Consider the following 21,245-nt stretch of genomic DNA (forward strand, 5'->3'; position numbering starts at 1 on the left):
TTGTTATTGTTCTTATTGTCTGTTTACACGATTCCAACATACATAATCCTACTTCACCGGGTTCCGTAATAACAGAATGTTTCAATCCTAATCTGTCTGTTTGGTAATAATAGTATTATCGTAATATTACAGTGATGGTGGCGCATATCCCCAACGCTGGTGCGATTTGCTGGTAGTGGCGTCAAGATCCAGAAGGCGGCGTCGTGGCGTAATGTGGAAGCGGAAGTGAAAGTGAAAGAACCCGTTGTTTCAAATGTTCCGCCCATATAGTTCCGCCGACCAATTAAAACGCTCCGTTGCTTCACTTCCGCGGTCTCGTTGTTGACGACGTTTTTGCGTCTATCGATCAAACACGAAAGGCACGGTTACTGGAACGGTAGAAATGTCCCCATTGAAAAAATCACTGCGTTGATCTTCATGAGATGAAGAAAGAAGATCTAAATCAAAACATGGTGATGTTTTCTACGTAGTTCCAGGACAGGATTTTCTACCACATCTCATCGAGGGATACTACTGGATCTTCAGAGACTTATCGGCTGCCTCCCCTCCAGGTAAATCCCTAAACGGCTTCAAAGAAGAAGTATGAATATATACATCTGTTTATAAATACAAAATAAAACATGCTTAAACAAGCTTACATGAATAAAACTCCAAATATGTCACGTTATGTAAGTAAATCACGGTTTTAATTTCTTAAATTGTTAATATTCTTAAATTGTTATCGTTTATTAAATGCATTGATGTAACATTCTGAATAGTCATTCATATTCTGAATAATTGTCATAGGTTTTATATAGAATTTAAGTGAAAGGTAAGCCATAAAAAAAGCACGCTGTCAGTGGAGGCTGGTGGAAAATTTTTAGAGAAGGCGCCACATCCAACAATTTTAGCATACATCCCGGTATGATTTATCCCAGTATAAAAAAAGGAAAAGTATTACGTTTTAAACAAAGATGATTGTTTTACCAAGTTCAACACTGAGGATGATATACTTTCTTTTTTTTGTGAGGAAAAAATAAATGTTACATTTATTTAGACTGGAGCACGGGTGTCAAACTCAATTCCTGGAGGGCCAAAGCCCTGCAGAGTTTAGATTCAACCTGAATTAAACACTCCTGATCCAACTTATCAAGTCCTTCAGGCTTATTTGAAATCTACTCTGCAGGGCCCCGGCTCTAGGAACTGACTTTGACACCCCTGTAGAGCACTGTCTAAAAGTGACAAAGTCAAAGGTGACAAAGTGATGTGACAACAGCCAAGTATGGTGACCCATACTCAGAATTCGCGGTCTGCATTTAACCCATCCAAAGTGCACACACACAGCAGTGAACACACACAGAGCAGTGGGCAGCCATTTAGGCTGCAGCGCCCAGGAAGCAGTTGGGGGTTCAGTGCCTTCCTCAAGGGCACCTCAGTCGTGGTATTGCCGGCCTCGAACCCACAACCTTAGGGTTAGGAGTCAAACTCTCTGACCACTAGGCCATGACTTCTATACCAGGGATAGTGCAACATTCACCCTGGAGTGCCGCTGCACTGCAAAGTTTAGCTCCAACCCTAATCAAACACACCTGAGCAAGTTAATCAATGTCTTCAGGATTACTAATGCTGGATACACATCAAAAGATAATCGGGCTGATTTTGGGCCGATTTCCCCCCTTCCGACAATCCTAGCTATGTCCCGATTATCTTGATGGTTCTACAGATTATCATATCAGATTTTCCCTTGGTGTGAGGTGTGTTAAGAGTGTCCGAACCTGATTGGAAGAAAGTCAGAGCTGCCCTGACCACGAATCTTAAATATTCAACATGTTTAATATTTACGATCAGAAATCCTGATGTGTGGGGGGAACCCCGAGGACAAACGCGCGCACGCTCTGGAGAGTATGACGTGAAACGAAACAATATCCAATCAGAAAGCAAGATGATGGAAGACCGAAGCAGTCATGGCACAGCACAAAGTGAAATTAATGTGGACAGCAGAGATGGAGGATCAGCTTGTTGATTTGTGGCAACAGTACGAATGTTAATACAACGTGTCGTGTATAAAATCATTCCAAACACTATCATTGCAATTTCTTCCTGCATCGGGACATACTTATTCTGAAGTCTCTGAAGTTTCACTCTGGTTGAAAACCTGTTTGTGTGTGGTGTGCTGTCTTTGTCACATTATGGCACACCACACACTATAGGAGTAAAACGGTTAAATCTAGGATTTTTTATCCTCATGTTTGTGGTCTATCACATTTTGAAAATCTTATAAGATGTAAAAAATCTTTTTGGTGTGTACCCAGCATAAGGCTGCAGGCAGATGAAACTCTGCAGGATGTCAGCACTCCAGGACCAACGTTGCCTACCACTGTTGTACACATAAATAGATAACTACAAGTCGAACTGCAATACCAAACATGACAACACAGAAATGCCAACAAACCACTATACTAGTTGCTAGTGTTGTCACGGTACCAAAATTTCAGTATTCGGTACCGATACCAGTGAAAATCCACGGTTCTCGGTACCAATTTCGGTACCAAAGCAAAACACAAAAATATGCTAATTAAAAAAAAAATAACTTTCTATCACTAAAAATAAAACCAATGCCATTCTTTATACTTATTTACAATTGTGTTTAAAGTTCCTCTACAAGTAATATAATTATGAAAAACAGTAAACAAGTTTCACCCAAATTTGATTTGTCTTTTAATTTATGAAATTTAAACACATTTTATTTTTTGGTAAATAAAGGGGATTTGCTATTAAAATTAAAACATGGAAGAAATATTTTGTGATTAATTTTTAATTAACAGTAGTAGCAGTATCACATACATTTTACAAAATAATAGTAATATTTCTAGCACAATGCCTTTATGTAAAAATGAATTTGTAATGAATGCATATTTGTCATTTATCTGAACTTAAGACTGGTGGTGATGCTTAAGACATTTTTGTTCATTGAGGGTTTCTGTAAATAGTAAAAATAGTAATAGATCATAATAATTGTTATTAAAAGATAACAATACTACTAATTCTACTACTAATTCTACTACCATACTAACAATATACAATGCACTATGGATTGATGAGCTGCTGGGTTCATGAATATTAATCACGTTGTCTGCGTTCGGTCGAACTGATTTGCTGAAATCAAAACAGGGACGGTAAAAGATGAGCGCCAGCCAATGAAATTGCCATTTGCGCCTTAGCTCCGCCCACTACCGGAGAAACCGGCACATCTTCTGCTTGTTCGAAAATATGAATAATTCTAAATGAACTACATTATTTTGACAGGAGAAGACAACAAAGAATATAGTTTACACGTAGCATGTCGATTCAGCGTGGTAAGACTCTCGCTCTCTCTCTTTGCACAGAGCTATCAGCAAAGCGACGGCGAGTCGTGCTCCTTCACACAGAGTTTACAGTTCGGCAAATACCATAGACAGTAAAAGAGGCATTAAATACAGGTGTACTGTGCGTCCATTGAGATGATTTGAAAAGTACAGATCGCTTGATGGAGAGAGAACTCTGAAGCGCTCAGTCAGTGTTCAGCGAGTGAAAATATATCTGCGCCAATCTTATAATAGCCTCGAACACACACACTGGCGAGTAAAATCTAAGAATTTATTAGCCAATGGCTAACAATAGACATAATTTACTCGTCCTTAGTAAAATGTATTCACATATGCGAGTGATTTACTCGCAATGTAGAGGCTGTTTTGACGGTTTTCCGTGAATAGTTTTAAATTGACACTGGTTTTACACAAATGAAACGGTAAAATGCTTGTGAAGTGACTCCGAACTGTTCTGGTGATGTTGTATGTCCTCATTACTGCAAGCGTCATGCGCTTCAGTCTATGTAGTAAACAAACCATTCATTCATTCATACAGAGACATGCACGCAGAACATGCAGGATGCAGATTTCAAACAACTTTTGCGGCTTAACATTTACAGATACTGGTCCATATGGAGATTTGATTTGATTCATTTATGCTAACCTTGAAAAATTCCGTGACTGTCCATATTAAAATGTAAGTTTTTATTAAAATGTAAATTTTGAGATTCCGTCCGCGTTTTCTGCTTCGCGGAAATCATAGCGATGTATGCATCCAGAACCGGGTTTGAACGGGTCCTCGGTACTACCGGTACTTAAAGAAACCTGGTACCGTGACATTTTAATTTTTTTAGTACCGACATGGTACCGAAGTACCGGGTCTTTTGACAACACTACTAGTTGCCTTAACCTGACTTTATATAGATATACGGATCCATTCAGAATTATTAAACGGAGCAAAACACACACACAAAAAGCAAGTAAAAACATTCAGAATTTATTGAATGTTAGGATCTGAAGGCAGCTTGACATCACCAGTGAACAGTTCCTCTTTCAGACTGAGTGTCGATGCACATATGTATATAAATACTACTGAGTCTGGCCCCTGCAAACTCTTACAAAAGCATGCCTCTTCCGTGAGTGCCCATTGTAAAACACTTGCCAGACATGCAGCCTTACTCAAATGTGCTCGTGCAAAAAGCACTGGGGTTTCACTCACCGCATTGCTACTGAGCACTGCACGTGCACTAACCCAAATGTTATCAGTCCTGCAAATCTGAAAAATGTTTCTTGCTGTATTTCTTAATTTTTAGATTAGATTAGATTCAACTTTAATGTCATTATGCAGAGTACATGCATAGAGCTAATGAAATGCCGTAAGCATCTAACCAGAAGTGCAAGAATATAGTTTTTTATATACATATAAGTGCAGAGTAAGCTCTGATTTACATGTATGTGTGTATGTACAGAATATAAATAGGAATGCAATGTAATTCTTTTGTTGTTTATTTTTTACCACATAATACGTTTTCAATGTGATACTGAATACCCAGTACTGTCGCTAATACCCATTTAAATCCTCCCTGTATTTGATTCTATTCAGCGTCAAGATGCCAGTGGACAGAATGAGAATGCGCCCCTGGTTGGAGCAACAGATTGAGAGTGGGCAAATTCAAGGTCTTCACTGGATCAGTGAGGTAAGAGTAGAAATATGCCATCAAATTCTAATTAATTTAAGTATAATATTTAATTAATTCCCTCCTCTTGCCACAATTTACTAATAAAAGGGAATGAATGAATAAGCCATGGGAATAAGTTCTTATTTTTCATGTCATATGAATGGTACAGAACTTTATATCTGTACAAGTTAAGTTTGAATATGTAAATTGTGTGTTAGTTCTTGTCTTTACCAATAACTTTGTGAAAATAATCTTGTAATTTTGAGCGTGCTTGACATGTTACTCAACTTTTGGAACATGAATTTGGTAATAGTACACTATCAAAATGTTTCCATTAACAGGAGAAAAAGATGTTTCAGATACCATGGATGCATGCAGCCAGACATGGATGGGATTTGGAAAAGGATGCACCTTTATTTATGAACTGGGCCATTCACACAGGTAGCTGTTGTCCATTGTCTCTTGTATAAAGAATGTGGCTTTAAGTTGACTGATTGCATTTCTGCAATATATCCACTATGTATTGGAGTCTATTCCTCCTTTACATACAGCTTTGAACATATTTCTAGGGTGATTATTGTGTTGGTTCTACTGGTTTTTTGACTCCATTTTGTTGTACAAGATTTTGATTCAGTTGTTAACCAATTATATTTCAAACAGGAAAGTATCGCCCAGGTATTGACAAACCAGACCCTAAGACATGGAAAGCAAATTTCCGCTGTGCTATGAATTCTCTACCAGACATTGAGGAAGTGAAAGATAAAAGCATTAAGAAAGGAAACAATGCCTTCAGGATTTACAGAATGCTTTCCTTATATGAAAAAACTGTTAAGAAAGGTAATGTCAGTCATTAACGAAACACAGTACTATTGAAATAAAATCCCATGTCATTCCATAGCATTTTTTCTCGTATACATATCATTAATGTAGATGTACATACTTTTGTTTTGGTGTAGAAACTCTAATGATGAAATTAGAATGCATATTGTCTTTTTCAGGAAAGAAGAAGATGGACCTGGAGCAAAGAGCAAAAGTAGGATGCATGACTGTACACACAAACAACAGTGCACATTTCTTACTATAGCAAATATTCTCACACCTATGCTTGATTCCTTAGAGGGTTTTTCAGAAACGGAAAACTGGCATTCCCAGAAAATATAAAATGACAAAAGAACAAAGTGGAGAGAACTTAATGGAAGATACTACACCAGACAGCACAGTGCTATTTGCTGGTAAATAACCAAGACATGCGCACAATCCCTTATTGCAATTATTTTTTTAATTAAAAAGTGGTATTCAAAAATTAATCATCTGGTCTCAGTGCTGTTTTCATGTAAAAGTAATCTTATTTTTCAGATATGTTTTGCTAAAACAGATCTCTAGATTTAAATGTAAATGCCAAATGGTTTCACATTTTATCACATTCATTATTCATACATTTTTACTTAAGGTTGGCTTAAAGGGATAGTTTACCCAAAAATAAATTGTCATCATTTACTCTCAAATTTTTACAATCCTTTGTTTCTTGTAAAAGAAGAAAAAATATTTTAACGTATATTGGTAACCAAACAGTTTCCTGTCCCAATTGACTTCCACAGTAATTTTTCCTGATAAATACTGTCCAGCACAAAGCACAGTTTTATCTGTAACAGCCTCATGTGCGCACAGCACGCAGAGAAGTTTAGTTTTGAGTGAAAACAGGGCAGAAAAGCTGGGAGGTTTTAAAAGCATGCTAAGGGAATTATACAAATGAATATATGAATGATTCAATTATATAAATGTACCTCTGAAGATTCTGATTGTTTTCAAAAATGATTCGCTGGCATTTTGTTTTCATCTTCGCCTCATGTAATACCTACAGGAAGTGTTCTTAATCGCAATTCTGCTTTGTTCATGGAGGTTACGGGAAACAGCTGTAATTCAGCTTTCCCATAAGCGCCACCTGCTGTCATAAAGTGGATTTGCAGCCTGTGAAGTTTCTGTCTGGCCAAAAACGGACCGAATTTGCATGCCCTGCTGTCAATTTTGACCGGTTGATGAAAAACATTCAAAAAAACAAAGCTTATGTGGATACTAGAATTATTTATGTATCAGATAAAATACATATCATTTATTAATCAATTATCATTTTGACTAATATATTTTCTTTATGTAAAGGCTGAAATGTGATTGTTTACCTTTTTATTTAACTTTTTCAAAGCTTTATTTGAACATTTACATTAGAAATCTCAACATGCTATTAAACTATGGTCAGTCAAGTTGTCATTTGAAATCCGGACATCATTGTGAATGTTATTGTTTTAGTGATTATACAAACAAAGTATTTTAATTTGTTAAAACTTGAAGTGATCTGTCTTTTTTTTTTAACATCTTCAGCATATTTTAATAGTACCGTGATAATACTGATAACCATGATAATTTTGGTCACTATAATCGTGATAAAAAAATTTCATACCGTTACATCCCTATAAGATAGTTAGCACCAACAACTGTTTGGTTCTTCACATTATCTTGGATTTATTCACAGAATATCTTTTATGTTCAGTAGTCGAAACAAACTCATACAGGTTTGCACAGCTGGATGATGACTAAATGATGACAGATTTTTCTTTTTTGGATGAACTATCCATTTACGTATCCAAATACTTCTTCAGTAATTTATTGCATATTGATAGGTATGCACTGAAGGACTTTAACACTACATCTAACATACATTAGCCCAAATTATGAAAATGTATTTTAGCAGAAAAGTTAAAGTCTCTAAATCATACATGCTTATTCGTGAACAGAGCCGGAGAGCTCCCCTGTGCCTGCGTCATCTGGGAGGGAGATGGCTGTAGCTGAATTACCTGATGTGTGTGCAGTTGTTGAGGTGGCAACAGAGAATGAAGAACCCGCGATTAGCTCCACTGATACGTGTCTGCCTCTCCAAGACTCCCATGTTTCATCCTACAGTGGTAGGGTTTTTTTTTGTTTTTGCATTCAACTCTACTGTCTTTGTGTTGTATTCACCACAGGAATGATAAACTACATATTACTGCTACTATTACGGTATTATGTTATTGTTGGCCACAAACACAGATTCTCTATTTTCTATTTTGCCTCCACAGAGAGTGACACAGAGAGCACAAACAGCGAGGAAGACTTAGCACAGGTACTGATGTAAATTGGTAAAAAACATTCCAAGAAAAGGATATCTTCCTTTTAAAATCTTCCCTTTCGTATTTTTGTATACAATTTAGGCTCTTATATCTTATGAAATTGTGTTCTTGGTGACAGTCAGTTATAGCAAATGCACTACAATTTAAAAAGTTTGGTGTCAGTATGATATAGTTTTTTTATGAGGTAACACTTTATTTTAAGGAAAAATTGTCACTTTTAACTAGTTGCTTAGAAGCATGCATATTACTAGAATATTAGCTGTGTATTAGTACTTCTAAACCATGTTAATGCCTTTTTCTGCATGACCATATTTTAGATCCTTTAATCATACCCCATACCTAAACAATAATCATTCTAACTATAAATAAGCAGCAGGTTAGGCGTTTGAGCAAAGATCATAGTTAATAATGAGAATTGGTCCCCAAACTAAAGTGTGACCAAACATAAATACTTTCATTTAATTTAGCAAGGATGCATTAAGTTGATCACAAGTGACTGTACAGGCACTTTCTATTTAAAAGAATCCTGAATAACATGCATCAAAGTTTACAAAAAATATGACACATATGAGAACCAACTCAGGATATTGCAATGATTTCTAAATCATCATGTGTAATGGCTGATGAAAGTTCAGCTTTGCCATCACAGAAATGATATATTAAAGTTTTTAAATTGTAATGTCACAATGTTATTGTTTTACTGTATTTTGTTATAATAAATGCAGTGTTGATGGGCACAACGTAATGACCCCAAACCATTGAACAGTAGTTTACACAGACATTTCATTGTCAAGCCGCAGCCAATTTGGGATTTTTATTTATTTATTTTTTTATTGTGCTAAGACTGTTATTAACTTCCCTCTGCAGCTTCCCCAGGACTTATCCTTAAAAGCTTCACAAAGATCATTGGGCAATTCTGTGTTAAGGATCCCATCATCAGCTCTATCCTCGCCAAACAAGTTTTTCACATCAACAAAACTAAATTTCAAAGTGACCAGCAGCAGAGAGGACTCGCCCCTAATTGCTTACAATGCTCCTCCATGGTTCCCCTGCCCATCGAATTTGCAAAAAGTCACAGATGTGCGACCATCAAGCCATGTCCCCTCACCAGATCTCACCAGCAGCCTGGCTTCTCAGGCAAGTGTGATAGCTAAAGCTGTGGACCTCTCTATTGCAAAACACAAAACACTACAATGAAGACACTTGAAATTTACAACCGCTGCTATTCAAATGATACATCTACACCCATAATTCAAAATTTATTAAGTACTCTCAGGTGTAAGATTTCCCTTAAATATCATCCTTTGTTCGGTTTTTAAAACCAAATGGGAGAGTTCCAAGCTATCTAAATCCGTTATACTATATATATATCTGTAATATTTTGCAGCACTCTACCTCCTTCTCATAACTGCATCAAATATGTAACTTGTAGAACTACCTCACAGATGTGACAGAAGTTGTCAGTGTAAGCTAGTGATGATGCAGCATTGGGAGAATACGCTTGTATTAATTTTGCATTGGAGTGGCATTTCATACTTGTTGACAGCAGATGTTATAAAACAAAGAATGAAACCGAACTGTTACTGGGGAATTTTTAAGGGGAATTTGTGTGTCTTTCTACAGGGTACTGTAGCACAATATTGAAATCACAGTTTTGCAAGAAATGATTAAGGTTTCAGTACATTTATACATCAAATTGTCATGTTTGAATGAACTGTTTTTGCAAATTTGATATTTGTCACTCCGGAAAAAAACTGGAACTGTCTGTATGAAAACTTACTTAAGGTTCAGCTCTTCCATGTTAGTAGGGCTATGAATACTTGAATAGAGACGCACTAATTAGAGTCGTGTATTAACTTGTCAGACCGTTCTCATTTGTTTTCTGAAACACTCTTATTTTAAGGTAATGAGATTTTGCTATTGGTTTTGTATAAAATATTTTTATACAACAGTCACTAATTTGCATAATGAACAAACAAAGCATGGAGATTAAAAAGCAAATATAAAAAACAGGTTTACTGTAGTGTCAATGATTAAAAAGTTACACAATACAAAATCTTTTCAACAATCATATGTTGTATAATGTACATAAACAGTGGTTAAAAGTGTTAGTAGTGGTATTAATTAAAAAGATGAGTGTGGAGTTTTACAATAGAGGTCAGAAAGGTCAGTGTTTTACAACTCTGTATGCAGTGGCCTAAATAATAAATTGTATTCTTGGTTTTCACCGTTTGTGATGTTCATTTTTCACGTCATTTGTTTTGTCTATAATTTCATTTGTATTATACAAAGCTAGTGGTATACAATTTCATGTCATTAATGGCGCTATATTCATAAAGTTTGTACATCTATAATGAGCTTATGTTTCATGCTCAATTATGTTTAACTGAATTGATAACTTAAAAAAAAAAAACACTGTTGCACAGCTAATATAAAAAGTCTCAATCAGATGTGACTTCAATTCTATATTATACACAGATGTTTAAAAGCAACAGTTCACCCAAAAATAAAAATAAATAAAAAAATTGTTCCCTCCACAAGCCACCCAAGATAGACAAGTAGACAAGTTTCTGAACAAATGTAGAGAAATTTCTGACTTCATAACTTGCTCACCCGTGGATCCTTTGGGGTGAATGGGTGCTGTCGAAATCACTCCAAACAGCTGACAAAAACATAACCCGTTCCATTAATTAACATCTTGAGAGGTAAAAAGCTGCATGTTTGTAATAAACAAATCCATGACCAAGGCATTTTCACTACAAACCATCGTTTCTGGTCTATAATCCATACTAACACTTCCTCCACTGAAAAAGCCCATCCCTTGTGTTCCTCTCACTTCAAAATCTACATATTGGTTTAGAACTGGTTTTGACCCTTTTTACTTTCAGTGCATGAACTGTACATATTTCTCACCTGATTCAGATGAGACTACTTCACTGGTGAAAGCAATATTATGGATAGATGACTCGTATTTTAGCCAGAAACAACTGTTAAGTTAAAAACTGAATCAGGAGAGAAATGTGCACAGATCAAGCACAACAGGAGATTATGAACTACGACTCATATTTTGACCAGAAACGCCTTAATAATGGATTTGTTTAGAACAAACACATCAATTTTCACATTACAGGACATTAATTGATAGACTGGTGTACAAGTGATGTAATGCTAAATTTCTCCAAATCTGCTCCATCTTGGGTGGCCTGAGAGCGATTACATTTTCAGTTAATTTTCATTTTTGGGTGAACTGTCTTTATAACAGTCTGTGCCATGATTTGAAGACTGTATATTGTCACACTTGATACTCTAAAAATCACAGATCGATTTTTCTGTAGAGGTTATACTTAAACCTGTGTACAGACCGGCTTTTACCAAAATTAAGAAATTGTTTAGAAAACCACTAGTAACAGAGGTTGTAAAAGTATGTCATCCCCTTCATTTTAGGTGGTTTGAAATGGTGGGCAATCAATACCACCAGTCTGGATTATGTGAAGAAGAATAACGGTTTACTTCTCAAAGTACGGCAAATAAAAGAACTTGAATCCTCTTCGTCCCCGAACTGCACAGCTTATATAGGTCACATGATAGACTAAAACAGAAAAGGGAAGAGCAAGAGTTGAACAACTGCATGAACAACTTCTCGATTGCACAGATAACTTCACAATTCATAAAACTATATTATCTAAGGTCCAAAATCCATTACTGATATTCACAGTGGCAAGCCTGACTAATATATTAAAAACACATTAGCTCTTACCACCAGGTATGAAGAGAAGAAATCCAGGAACAAAGAAAATTGCACTTGAAACACCTAAAAAAAAAAAAAAGTATAAATATGTGGCTTACTTGATTTTACAGGAAAACATTAGCATAAAACCAACTGTTGATTTATTATGTCTGAAAGTTGTGTTGTCTTTGTTTTTTAGGCATGCAGAGCACTGATTTATTAGGTGAAATGCTCCACTTATAATTAGATGAACAGGTTTGTGTTCTAAAGCAATCCTGCTCATGTTTCATAGTTATTTACAGCCAACGTGACAGGTCTTACCTGCGTGAGGGTTTAACTGTATGACAATGCCTGTAAAGATCAAAGCTGATAGGAAGGGAGAGATGATACAATAACTTAACAGCAGACAATTGCATTTGAATTTACTGTCCATGCTCAAGAGTTGACAGCAAGGTAAACAAAGACAGCACTTTACAAGTCAAACAGAAACAGCAGCTCCCAGACACCTTCCCCTTGAGACCAGTAATACTTGTTATGATCAAAAAACATCCCAAAAGTTATAAGAGTCTTACCAACTCCAGTGATTAAGAGGAGGAATGAGGCAAGAACGACTCGTCTGTTCTTCTTCACCAGCGGGTGAGACGTCCACCTGTGAACAATCCACACAGAACAAAGCACAAGGAAAGGAAAAGAAGATCATAAACTATTTTAAATGTACCCAACCAGAGTGAAAATCTTACAGAAATATATAAATGAAGGGGGTTGGGGTTGTTACCCGCAGCAGTGAGCAGACAGCTGTGTGACGGAGCTGAGTGTGCTGAATGACCACTGAGAGCTGCAGTAGGACAGAGTAGCAGGATCACTGGAACACAGACAGACAGATTTGACAAGTACTTGTACATCAAATGCAAAGCTAAATTTTTTTTTAACTAAACTTTCTTTTAGTTGGCTATTCATTGGCCAGTTTATTAGGAAGTTGGTCAATTGTTGTTCTCTAAGGAACAATGTGCTGCAAATTAATTGTAAATTTACAATTACCTTAAGTGTAAAAAAAAAAGGTTTTAAGATAGCATTTCTGATATCTACAGTGAATGACAATCAAAACTGGCATTTTTACGAATGATTAACTAGGATAAACTTGAAGTTAATAGTTCGCATGTCGCCATGTCAGCTTCACAGACTATTTCTTATTCTGCTTGTTCAATCTGTCAACAATAATAGCTAATTATAATAATAATGACAGTAGGAAGTGTACATTACACTGACAAACTCATCATCGACGACAATTGCTGTTAACTGCATCTGAAGCTTTTAAATCACAGGTGGAGATTTTAAATTCTGATTTGTTTTAACTTGAAGTGCTGCAACATGGCTTGAATTAAATTAAAAACCCCAAAATAAAATTTAACTTTTAAATCCGGACCAATTTTAAACTCTGCTTAATGAAACCCTTATGGGTGCAACCCATCCTTCATTTCGTACTATGCTGCTAATATTATTACATTCAATATGCAATTCATTTCCTTACTTAAAGAGAATTTTCAAACCTGATTTTGAAGAAGTTATTGAAAGAAGAGTTCACAGTGCCACCTAAAGCATCTTCATTTTCCAGGTTCTGTGGGTGAACACAAACTAAAGTTAGTCATATTTGCCTGTAAAAGACTAAATAAAGCGACACTCATGTAAACTCCTGACCTGATATTTCAGATTACTGTGTTCAGGAGTGCCAGTGGGTCCAGAAGTTTGTGTTTTGGCAAAAGAAAGCGGTCCAAACATCATCTCTCCTCCATCCTTCTCTCTCCCCTTCCATTCCCCCTCATCCTCTCCAGGCACCACTCCTTCCTCCTCGCCCTCCAGGACGAACGCGTCATCGATTGTGAACGGTGTCCCCATTGCTACAGGCCCTCAGATACTGGCTGTCTGTTAAGTGGTAAACACTGTAAAGTTGATGAACATTTTAGTTTAGTCACTGTCCTCTATACTTCTCATAATGTAGTATAGTGCACTGACTGCCCTATACAATTCCTTTAATAAACACTAATGAATTTTAAAAAGTGTCCGATTCTGACAGAGTAATTGCCCTGAGGAAGCATGTGACTGACGCGCGTTTCCGCTTGCTCCTAACAGTGTTCGCATCCGCCCCAAAACAATACATATTGCGTATTATAAAAGAGCTCGTTACATGCGACACGTCATTTTAAGTATGATACAACAATAAAATGTGAGTTTAAAACCTAGCACGTCATTGAAAATAACAGTTGTTTTGTTTTGAGGTAAAATGTCTACCGCTTATTTTACGAGTCTGTCTGAAAATTGAAAGAGTCGAACCTCCCGTTATCAAGACCAACAATAGCGCAACATTACTAAGGAAGAATCATCTACTTACTGTCCATTAGTCTTGATCCTCGTCAGTTATTCATAAATCTGTCTGGCATGATCCATAGATCACTTTCAAGGCATACAAAGTTTATAAAGCTGTTTAAAGTTATTATTTACTCGCCGGCGAAATAATTCAACCCAAACTTTGTTAGTAACAGCTGCTTCTTTTTTGTGGGTCGAGTCTAAACACACAAAAGGATCGGTTGTCTCTTCAGCGACACCCGGAGGACTGGAGGATCCAGTAATTACCCTAGTCACTATCCACGAAAACATGGGGTATTTTGATTTTGATGATAAATCTATAGTTTGAGATTTTTGCTGATATTTACTGTATTTTGTGTTACAATAATAATAAATTATAATTCCTTTAGTAATTATAAGCAGTCTGAAACTCTCTTTCTGTGCAATTCGAAGTGTGCTACACACAGTTGAGTGGGCCTGAACAAACCACCTGTAGTAACACACTCTCCTCTATGCGCACTAGACACTTTTCACACACTGCTATGTGTACAAAATCCCCAAAAAGACTCAGTAATGTGTGTATGTTTACATGCTCATGCACTACAAATCATCTTGCACTGTTCCCCAGCCAGCTGTTTGACTTACGATGTTTCTCTTTGCACATACAGTATTATGTGAAGCATTCGTATAGTTTGTAATTTTTAGTTTATATATAGGTAAACATTTATATAGTCAAAATCTGTCAGTAGGTTAGCTGTGTATAGGTTTATACAGAATTATTCTATGTCTGTATTTATTTAGATATTATCTGTAATATTTATTTAGACACTGGGCATAAGGGCATATTAATTGCTTACAGTCCCAATGTGTTTCTGTCTGACTGTGTATTTTGAAATGAGTTCTTAATATTATTAATTTTTCTTAAATCATTCATAAATACATTCTGGCATAATTGTTCCTTGAATTTAATTTTATGTAAGAAAGGATTTGTGTAAACACAAATTTGCTATGTTCTTGTTTAAGGACCAGTAAAAGGTCCAGTGTCTTTTTCTTCGCTTCTAGCAAGACAGATATTTACCCTCTTTCCTTATAGTCTGTAACTGTATGTAAATGAATGTGTGCTTCTAATGCTAAATAAAAAGGATGCAAGTACATGACAACAGTTTGACTGCTTGCAGTTAGATTTATCAATTTAACCAATAGAGTGAAAATATGGTAATCATTAACCTTTCCCACATTTTCCACTATAATGTGATTTTAAACATGTCTCAAGTGTCACTTCGTCTGACCATTCTGAATAATATGTCGATCAGATTCTGCTCGTTGATATTTGTCAAACTGATTCAATTGAGGACATTTTATTAATTTTAGACATAGGCTAGATATGTTGGTCTGCGATCTAATGTCTTTTCTCTTATTTACTTTATGTCATTCAGCCACTAGATGGTGGCAAGTTGACCCATGAAGCCTTGCAATTTCAGGCATTTTTTCATTAATCATATTTAAATATTCTTAATAATTATGAATGAATGAATGAATGATTTGAACATGTAAGACAATATACTTTCCATGGGAAATGGAATGCATCATGAACAAGTGATTACATTCAATAAATTGAAGAAGAAAAAAAAGTTTTTCTTGCCCTTCTCACAATCGTTTTTGAATCACTTCGGTTTTCATTAAACATGCCAGGGGTAGGCAAGTTTGGTCCTAGAGAGCCGCAGTCCTGCACAGTTCAGCTCCAACCTTGAAAAAAAAAAACCCTCACCTGCCTGTACCGTAGTAATCCTGAGTGAATTGATAAGCTTGTTCAGGTGTGTTTAAGGTTGAAGCTGAACTCTGCAGGTCTGCGGCTCTCTGGGACCGAACTTGCCTACCCTTGAGACATGCCAACAAATTTCTCTCAAAACTGTATATATGATTACTGAAATGTCATGTGCTGTTTAGGTAATGATAATCAACTAGCATCATAATGTAGAAGTGCCATCCAAAATACTTACTGCTTATGTATAACTTAAAGACATTACACTGAAAGGTTTCAAGACACAAGACATTTAAAACATATAACCAAACATGTTATTTTATTGTCTGAAAAAGTAACACAATCTCCCAACTGGGTTTATCACATACACTACCACAACGATGAAACACCATTACTACACAAATAGGGACTTCTTTTCAAATATTATAGACATTACAAAAAGATCCCTCATATCTTTCAGTTTTGTTCTGAAGTTATACTAAGCATGGCAGATTGATTCATTTACAGTATGATACTGTACACTGTCACCATTTAGAAACAATGTTGTCTGACGTAGTTCTAAAATCCATAATGTTAAGGGAAGACATTTCATGGTCATTTTTATTTCATATGAAATATTTTACAATATAAACAAAGCATCCGTCTTGGATGGACTTAACAGCAACCAGAGGCCAGGCATTTCAGTGCAAACATGTTTTTTTTACAAGGCAGTCTTGGCTGCATTACTCCCTTTAATCTATCAAAAACTAATGAGAAAAAAAATAAGGTGCACCAGACAAAGGAGGGGGTTCAAATTAAAACAAAATTTCACAAAATGTGACAGATATCGAAAATGCATCCTCTGACAGAGCCTGTTAAGTAAAGGAGGCCATGTGTTTGTACTGTCCAACAAAAAAACATTCAAAAGTGATTAAAGTGATTCTGCAGAGGTGTTTTCATCACTGAAGTGAAATATGCTTCTGGACTTAAATCGTTGTTTTAAGTAAAGTTCCGTTGCAATGATTTGAGAAAGCATCTATTTATAGAGCAGACGTTATGAGGCGCTTGCTCTGCCTAATGTTGCTCTCTGGTTTCTAACAATGATGTAAAATTACCATTTAATATATGAGGTTCTTACCTATCCACAATCTTCATCCCACTTCCAACTACAGGGTATAAGAGGCTGTTCGGACCCTTACCGCTGACCTCTCAAATATTAGGTGGGACGCTGAAAACAATACTATTGTAAACAGTACTGCCAAAAAGTAGAAGGCAGGTGTACTAGATCTGATGTAGGCTAAATGTTCCATTTTAAAATAGCCAATGAGGTGCTTATATATAATATAGAATGTATTTTTAACAAACTAAATTTATAGTTACTCACTGGGCTTGAAATAATGATGCAGATAAACAGATATTCATGTAAAAGGGACAGCAGAGAACTGAAAATGGCTTCATACACAAATTGGAGGGAAAACATAACATTGGAAATGTTTTGTTGATGTGGTGCTAGACAGATTTATACACAACTTGCAAATAAGTAAAAGACACTTCTGTTAAAAACTGAGAATAAATTGAGTTGAAACTACAGCACTTAATACTGATTACTTTAGAATTAGTCCTCTTAATTACAATGTCCGCCGCTCCTTGTCAACATTCACAGAGAAGAGGCTGATAGCGCTGTGTTCCACAGGCAAAGAATCCAAATCTGTACACGTCCCTACCTTGTTGTTACACAGTTGGTGGAGGTAGCTAATTATGTGCATGTATGTGGGGTTTAGGGTAGTTTGCATGGCTGACTGCAGGTGTGTGTGGATAATAGTCAAGCGAGAGGGAGTGAGTTGAAAATGGTTCATGTCTTTGATTCAAAACGATAAGTCCCACTACAGGATATCCACCTGAACACTCATCATAAAGCAACAAAACTCTGGAGGGTATGAGCAAAGAAACAAATAAAAGATAAAAAGGGAGGATCACCACATAATAGCACCAATGGATTCAACATGAGCCCTGCTCTCTTTCCAAAATCTCACAGAGTCACTGCCAGAAAGGACGTGTTAATTCTGGAGCTTTCTTGAGATGGCAGTCCCAACAGTTAAAGCAATAGTCCAAATGTTCAAAGCAAGTAATTTAATGTTTAATTCAATCTTTGAAATGAGCCTTCACTCATGGATCTGAGACTTACTGTATATTCCACATGGCAGGTCAAAACTTGATGTAATCTATTCAACTGTGTCATTCGAAAGGAATGATAAATAACAGCAGAGCAAATTATGTGTACATATTTTCACTGAACAAGGCGTTCCAACCTAAAATAAGTATTTATTGAAACCGTGAAAAGTTTGTGAAGATTGTGAATATACATATCATGTGTTGGCTGGGGCAAAATTTTTAACCACATCCTCTGTTGACCATATTTTCCACAGAGGTCAGGGACATGATTTGAGTAATGATCAAAAACAGCTCAATTCCCTAGGAAAACAACGAAGCAAATAAAAAGGTTGAAAATAAAATGCCATAGTGGTCTGGATTCAACTCAAGTAAGAAAATCTTTAAAAAGCAAGATTTTTATCGGAGCAGCAAAAGGGCCAAGTCTCTGAATCCCACTGGCCCAAAGGAAGAGAACTGTATGACCTTTCCTTGGAGTGTTTGGGACGCAACACCCCTGTTCCTGCCATTGCGATTTCCAACATCTTCCTTCTTTCATGACAATAAATAAAGCCATCAAGCTACACAGAAGACAAGCATGTTTTCAAACCAACAGTGACATCCACAAGTATCCTTGTTCATGAGACTAAGTATCAGATTCACACCGGCATAAAACACACACCTGTTTTTATTTCAAAAGGGAATAACAATAAAAAATAATCTACATCTGAATTAAATGGAGACGAAAATTCAATTCAAATCATTCCTTTTTTTATCTACAGATAGTGTTTTATTCCCTTAAGAAACAAAGACTGGTAAAACGATCCACAGAAACATGATTACAGACGGACTGATGTTTTTACCTCTTCTTAGGAGAGTTAACTATTCATGACCTGAGATTAAATATGAACTTTAATGAAACAGGTAAATCCATTACTCAGTGTAAAGTTGCATACAAAGTAATTGTATGCACAATACGTTTGGGTAAAAATAAAAAAGAAATAAATCAATAAATAGTCCTTTTTTCCCTTAATTTCAGATTGAGATCATTATTTCCACTAATTCAGTCTATGTATTGTTTTATTAAGCATGTGAGTATGATTCATATTGTCACCAATGTAGCTAACAGTGTCATGACAGATGGATTTATTTTTAGGAATATTATTAAATTTTATGAACCATGAATTAAATGTTGCTCAGATTAGGGCTTTTACGCCTCATTTTTTTAACTTGTACCGCATACCAATATCACAAATCTGTAACACCTCTGACCTGCACATCAGCATCTATTTCTTAATCCACTGGCTGGATGATCTCTAATCTGTGGCTGACAAAAATACTCTTGAAAACAAAAACATTGTTAAATTACCAGTTACTTCAAGCCTATTTTGAAAATAACGGTTGATTCCGACCGGAGAATTTCCTGATTAATTGCTTGTTAGGGTAAATAATCCTATGATGAGAAATTTCCTTTTTCATGTTTTTCTCTTTTTTTGTCTTTTTTTTTTTTTTGCAGTGACCATTTATGCTGTGGGAACAGTCTCTGGAAGCCATGCCTGTGGGTTTAACAGTCCCCATGTAGTCAAGGTGCTTGATGGAGCGAGTCACCCAACCTCCTGCACTTAGGCACCCCAACATTGCAGATCACCCTGACCCTACGTCAACCCAGATGGGCCCATGTCAGACACTGGTGATGGAGGCAAGGCAGTTGGGGGATTTCTGCAGTTTCTCTGGTTGTGTTGTAGGGGGCTCTGGGATTGCACGGAAGCTAAATGGGGGGCCGATGCTGGTGGTACCCATGTGGCCTGGACTTAGGGCCGGATTCTGTCGCCGGTTACTCTCCACAATGCTCGAGGTGTTGGACGCCAGGCTTTCCCGTGTGCTGAGAAAGTGGTGGAGGTGGGAAAATGACCAGAGATGGAGAGATAGAGAAAGGACAAAGAGTAGAGTTTAAGACAAATTAACTGGATCATTATTTTGAGGCAGGAGAAACAATACAAAGAATCACACAAATCCTCAGAAAGACAAAAAACACACCACCTCACCCTTACCTATAGTTTCACTCTGGTTTGCACGATCAGCGGTACAAAAACAGTGTACTCCAAACTGTGACAGTATGATAATAATATGTTCAAGTAACTAAACCGGAAGCACTGACAGCCAACAATAAGAAAGTGGTTTTACTGCAGAGAGAAGTTGATTAAATAGCTCAACAAAATATTAAATCATCATTTACTCATGCTCATATGGTATGGTTGTATACCACACAATGTTTCCGCAGAAAACAAAAAGAAAAATTCTTCAGAAGTTTTCCCTGCCTTTGTCTATGAAATTACAATGAGCAGATACTGAAGCTTACACAATTTAAAATCGACACAAAAACACCATGAATGTATTATAAAAGAGGTCCATATGATTGTGTTGTAAGAAACAGACTGTAATCTTTATTCACCTCTAAATCATCACATACCGTAGCTCTCCAGAGTACATTCATGAGAGAAGTAGCAAATGTGTTCACAAGTATTTTAGTGATGCTTTTATTGTGATTTTGTGTCTTGTGTTTTCTGAAGCTTGAACCTTTCACTCTAAAAAAACAGTGATCAAATTCCTCATTTTGTGTGCCATGGAAGAAAGTTAGCCATACAGGTTTGAAGTGACACAAGGTTAAGTAAATTATGAAATATTTGAGGAAAATTACTGCTTTAAAAGCAAAGATTAAACTCAGATATGATCTATTTAACATCAGCACTGCACAGAGAAACATGCAAGTTTTTTTCTTTTCTTTTGCATATCCCACTGTAACTGCATTACTACCTTACATCAATCACAAACTACAGTAAATTGTGTCTATGCACAAGAGCTATCCTGGTGTTTTTCCAAGAGCTGTGAAAATGACATCATCGCTAATGTGATGAGTCATTCAGAAAACAGTGAATTATTGTCTGTGTGTTGCTTGAAGGGGCTGCTGGGGGTCTTAAAATTAGAGACTTGTGGAAGTTTGTCTTGTAGGTTTTGTAGCTCCATCACAATGTGACTGGGCCACAACTACTGTATTCATAGCCTATTATCATCGTACATGATACACGATAACTGATCGTAGAAAGGACAGTAAAATGCATTGCT

The 21,245-nt window shown here is 36.4% G+C and overlaps 3 protein-coding genes across 5 annotated transcripts in view; 1 reads left to right on the top strand and 2 right to left on the bottom strand.

Moving 5' to 3' along the window:
* The first annotated feature begins 171 nt into the window (after nt 1-171).
* Nucleotides 172-9,919, top strand: LOC132142567 (interferon regulatory factor 2-like). The gene is made up of 9 exons (XM_059552528.1): nt 172-551; nt 4,930-5,023; nt 5,347-5,446; nt 5,666-5,842; nt 6,004-6,038; nt 6,123-6,237; nt 7,795-7,962; nt 8,116-8,159; nt 9,034-9,919. The coding sequence occupies exons 2-9, from the start codon at nt 4,937-4,939 to the stop codon at nt 9,361-9,363; spliced, it is 1,056 nt and encodes a 351-aa protein (XP_059408511.1). The 5' UTR covers nt 172-551; nt 4,930-4,936; the 3' UTR covers nt 9,364-9,919.
* A 1,731-nt stretch (nt 9,920-11,650) lies between these two features.
* LOC132141955 (transmembrane protein 134-like) lies at nt 11,651-14,461 on the bottom strand. Its single transcript, XM_059551600.1, has 8 exons — nt 14,280-14,461; nt 13,589-13,830; nt 13,441-13,508; nt 12,669-12,755; nt 12,466-12,542; nt 12,215-12,259; nt 11,924-11,977; nt 11,651-11,755 (listed from the first exon to the last, which is right to left on the bottom strand). The coding sequence occupies exons 2-8, from the start codon at nt 13,784-13,786 to the stop codon at nt 11,673-11,675; spliced, it is 612 nt and encodes a 203-aa protein (XP_059407583.1). The 5' UTR covers nt 13,787-13,830; nt 14,280-14,461; the 3' UTR covers nt 11,651-11,672.
* A 3,815-nt stretch (nt 14,462-18,276) lies between these two features.
* LOC132142574 (storkhead-box protein 2-like) overlaps nt 18,277-21,245 on the bottom strand; it is a 59,133-nt gene continuing 56,164 nt past the window's right edge. For all 3 annotated transcript variants that reach the window (XM_059552541.1, XM_059552543.1, XM_059552542.1), the window contains exon 4: nt 18,277-20,004. In XM_059552541.1, the coding sequence (XP_059408524.1) occupies nt 19,803-20,004 (202 nt within the window). In that variant the 3' untranslated portion in view covers nt 18,277-19,802. The remainder of the gene's footprint in view (nt 20,005-21,245) is intronic.

This window comes from Carassius carassius, chromosome 6, assembly GCF_963082965.1.
Source record: "Carassius carassius chromosome 6, fCarCar2.1, whole genome shotgun sequence".
Lineage (NCBI taxonomy): Eukaryota > Metazoa > Chordata > Actinopteri > Cypriniformes > Cyprinidae > Carassius > Carassius carassius.

What these genes read in the sequence shown, in the direction of transcription:
- LOC132142567 (XM_059552528.1), top strand. Translation starts at nt 4,937, where the DNA reads ATGCCAGTGGACAGAATGAGAATGCGCCCCTGGTTGGAGCAACAGATT. An exon ending in GAACTGGGCCATTCACACAG is followed by an intron (nt 5,447 to 5,665) that starts GTAGCTGTTGTC and finishes TATTTCAAACAG; the next exon opens with GAAAGTATCGCCCAGGTATT. An exon ending in CCATGTTTCATCCTACAGTG is followed by an intron (nt 7,963 to 8,115) that starts GTAGGGTTTTTT and finishes TTGCCTCCACAG; the next exon opens with AGAGTGACACAGAGAGCACA.
- LOC132141955 (XM_059551600.1), bottom strand. Translation starts at nt 13,786, where the DNA reads ATGGGGACACCGTTCACAATCGATGACGCGTTCGTCCTGGAGGGCGAG. An exon ending in AATAACTTCTTCAAAATCAG is followed by an intron (nt 12,756 to 13,440) that starts GTTTGAAAATTC and finishes TCTGTGTTCCAG; the next exon opens with TGATCCTGCTACTCTGTCCT. An exon ending in ACAGTTAAACCCTCACGCAG is followed by an intron (nt 11,978 to 12,214) that starts GTAAGACCTGTC and finishes TTTTTTTTTTAG; the next exon opens with GTGTTTCAAGTGCAATTTTC.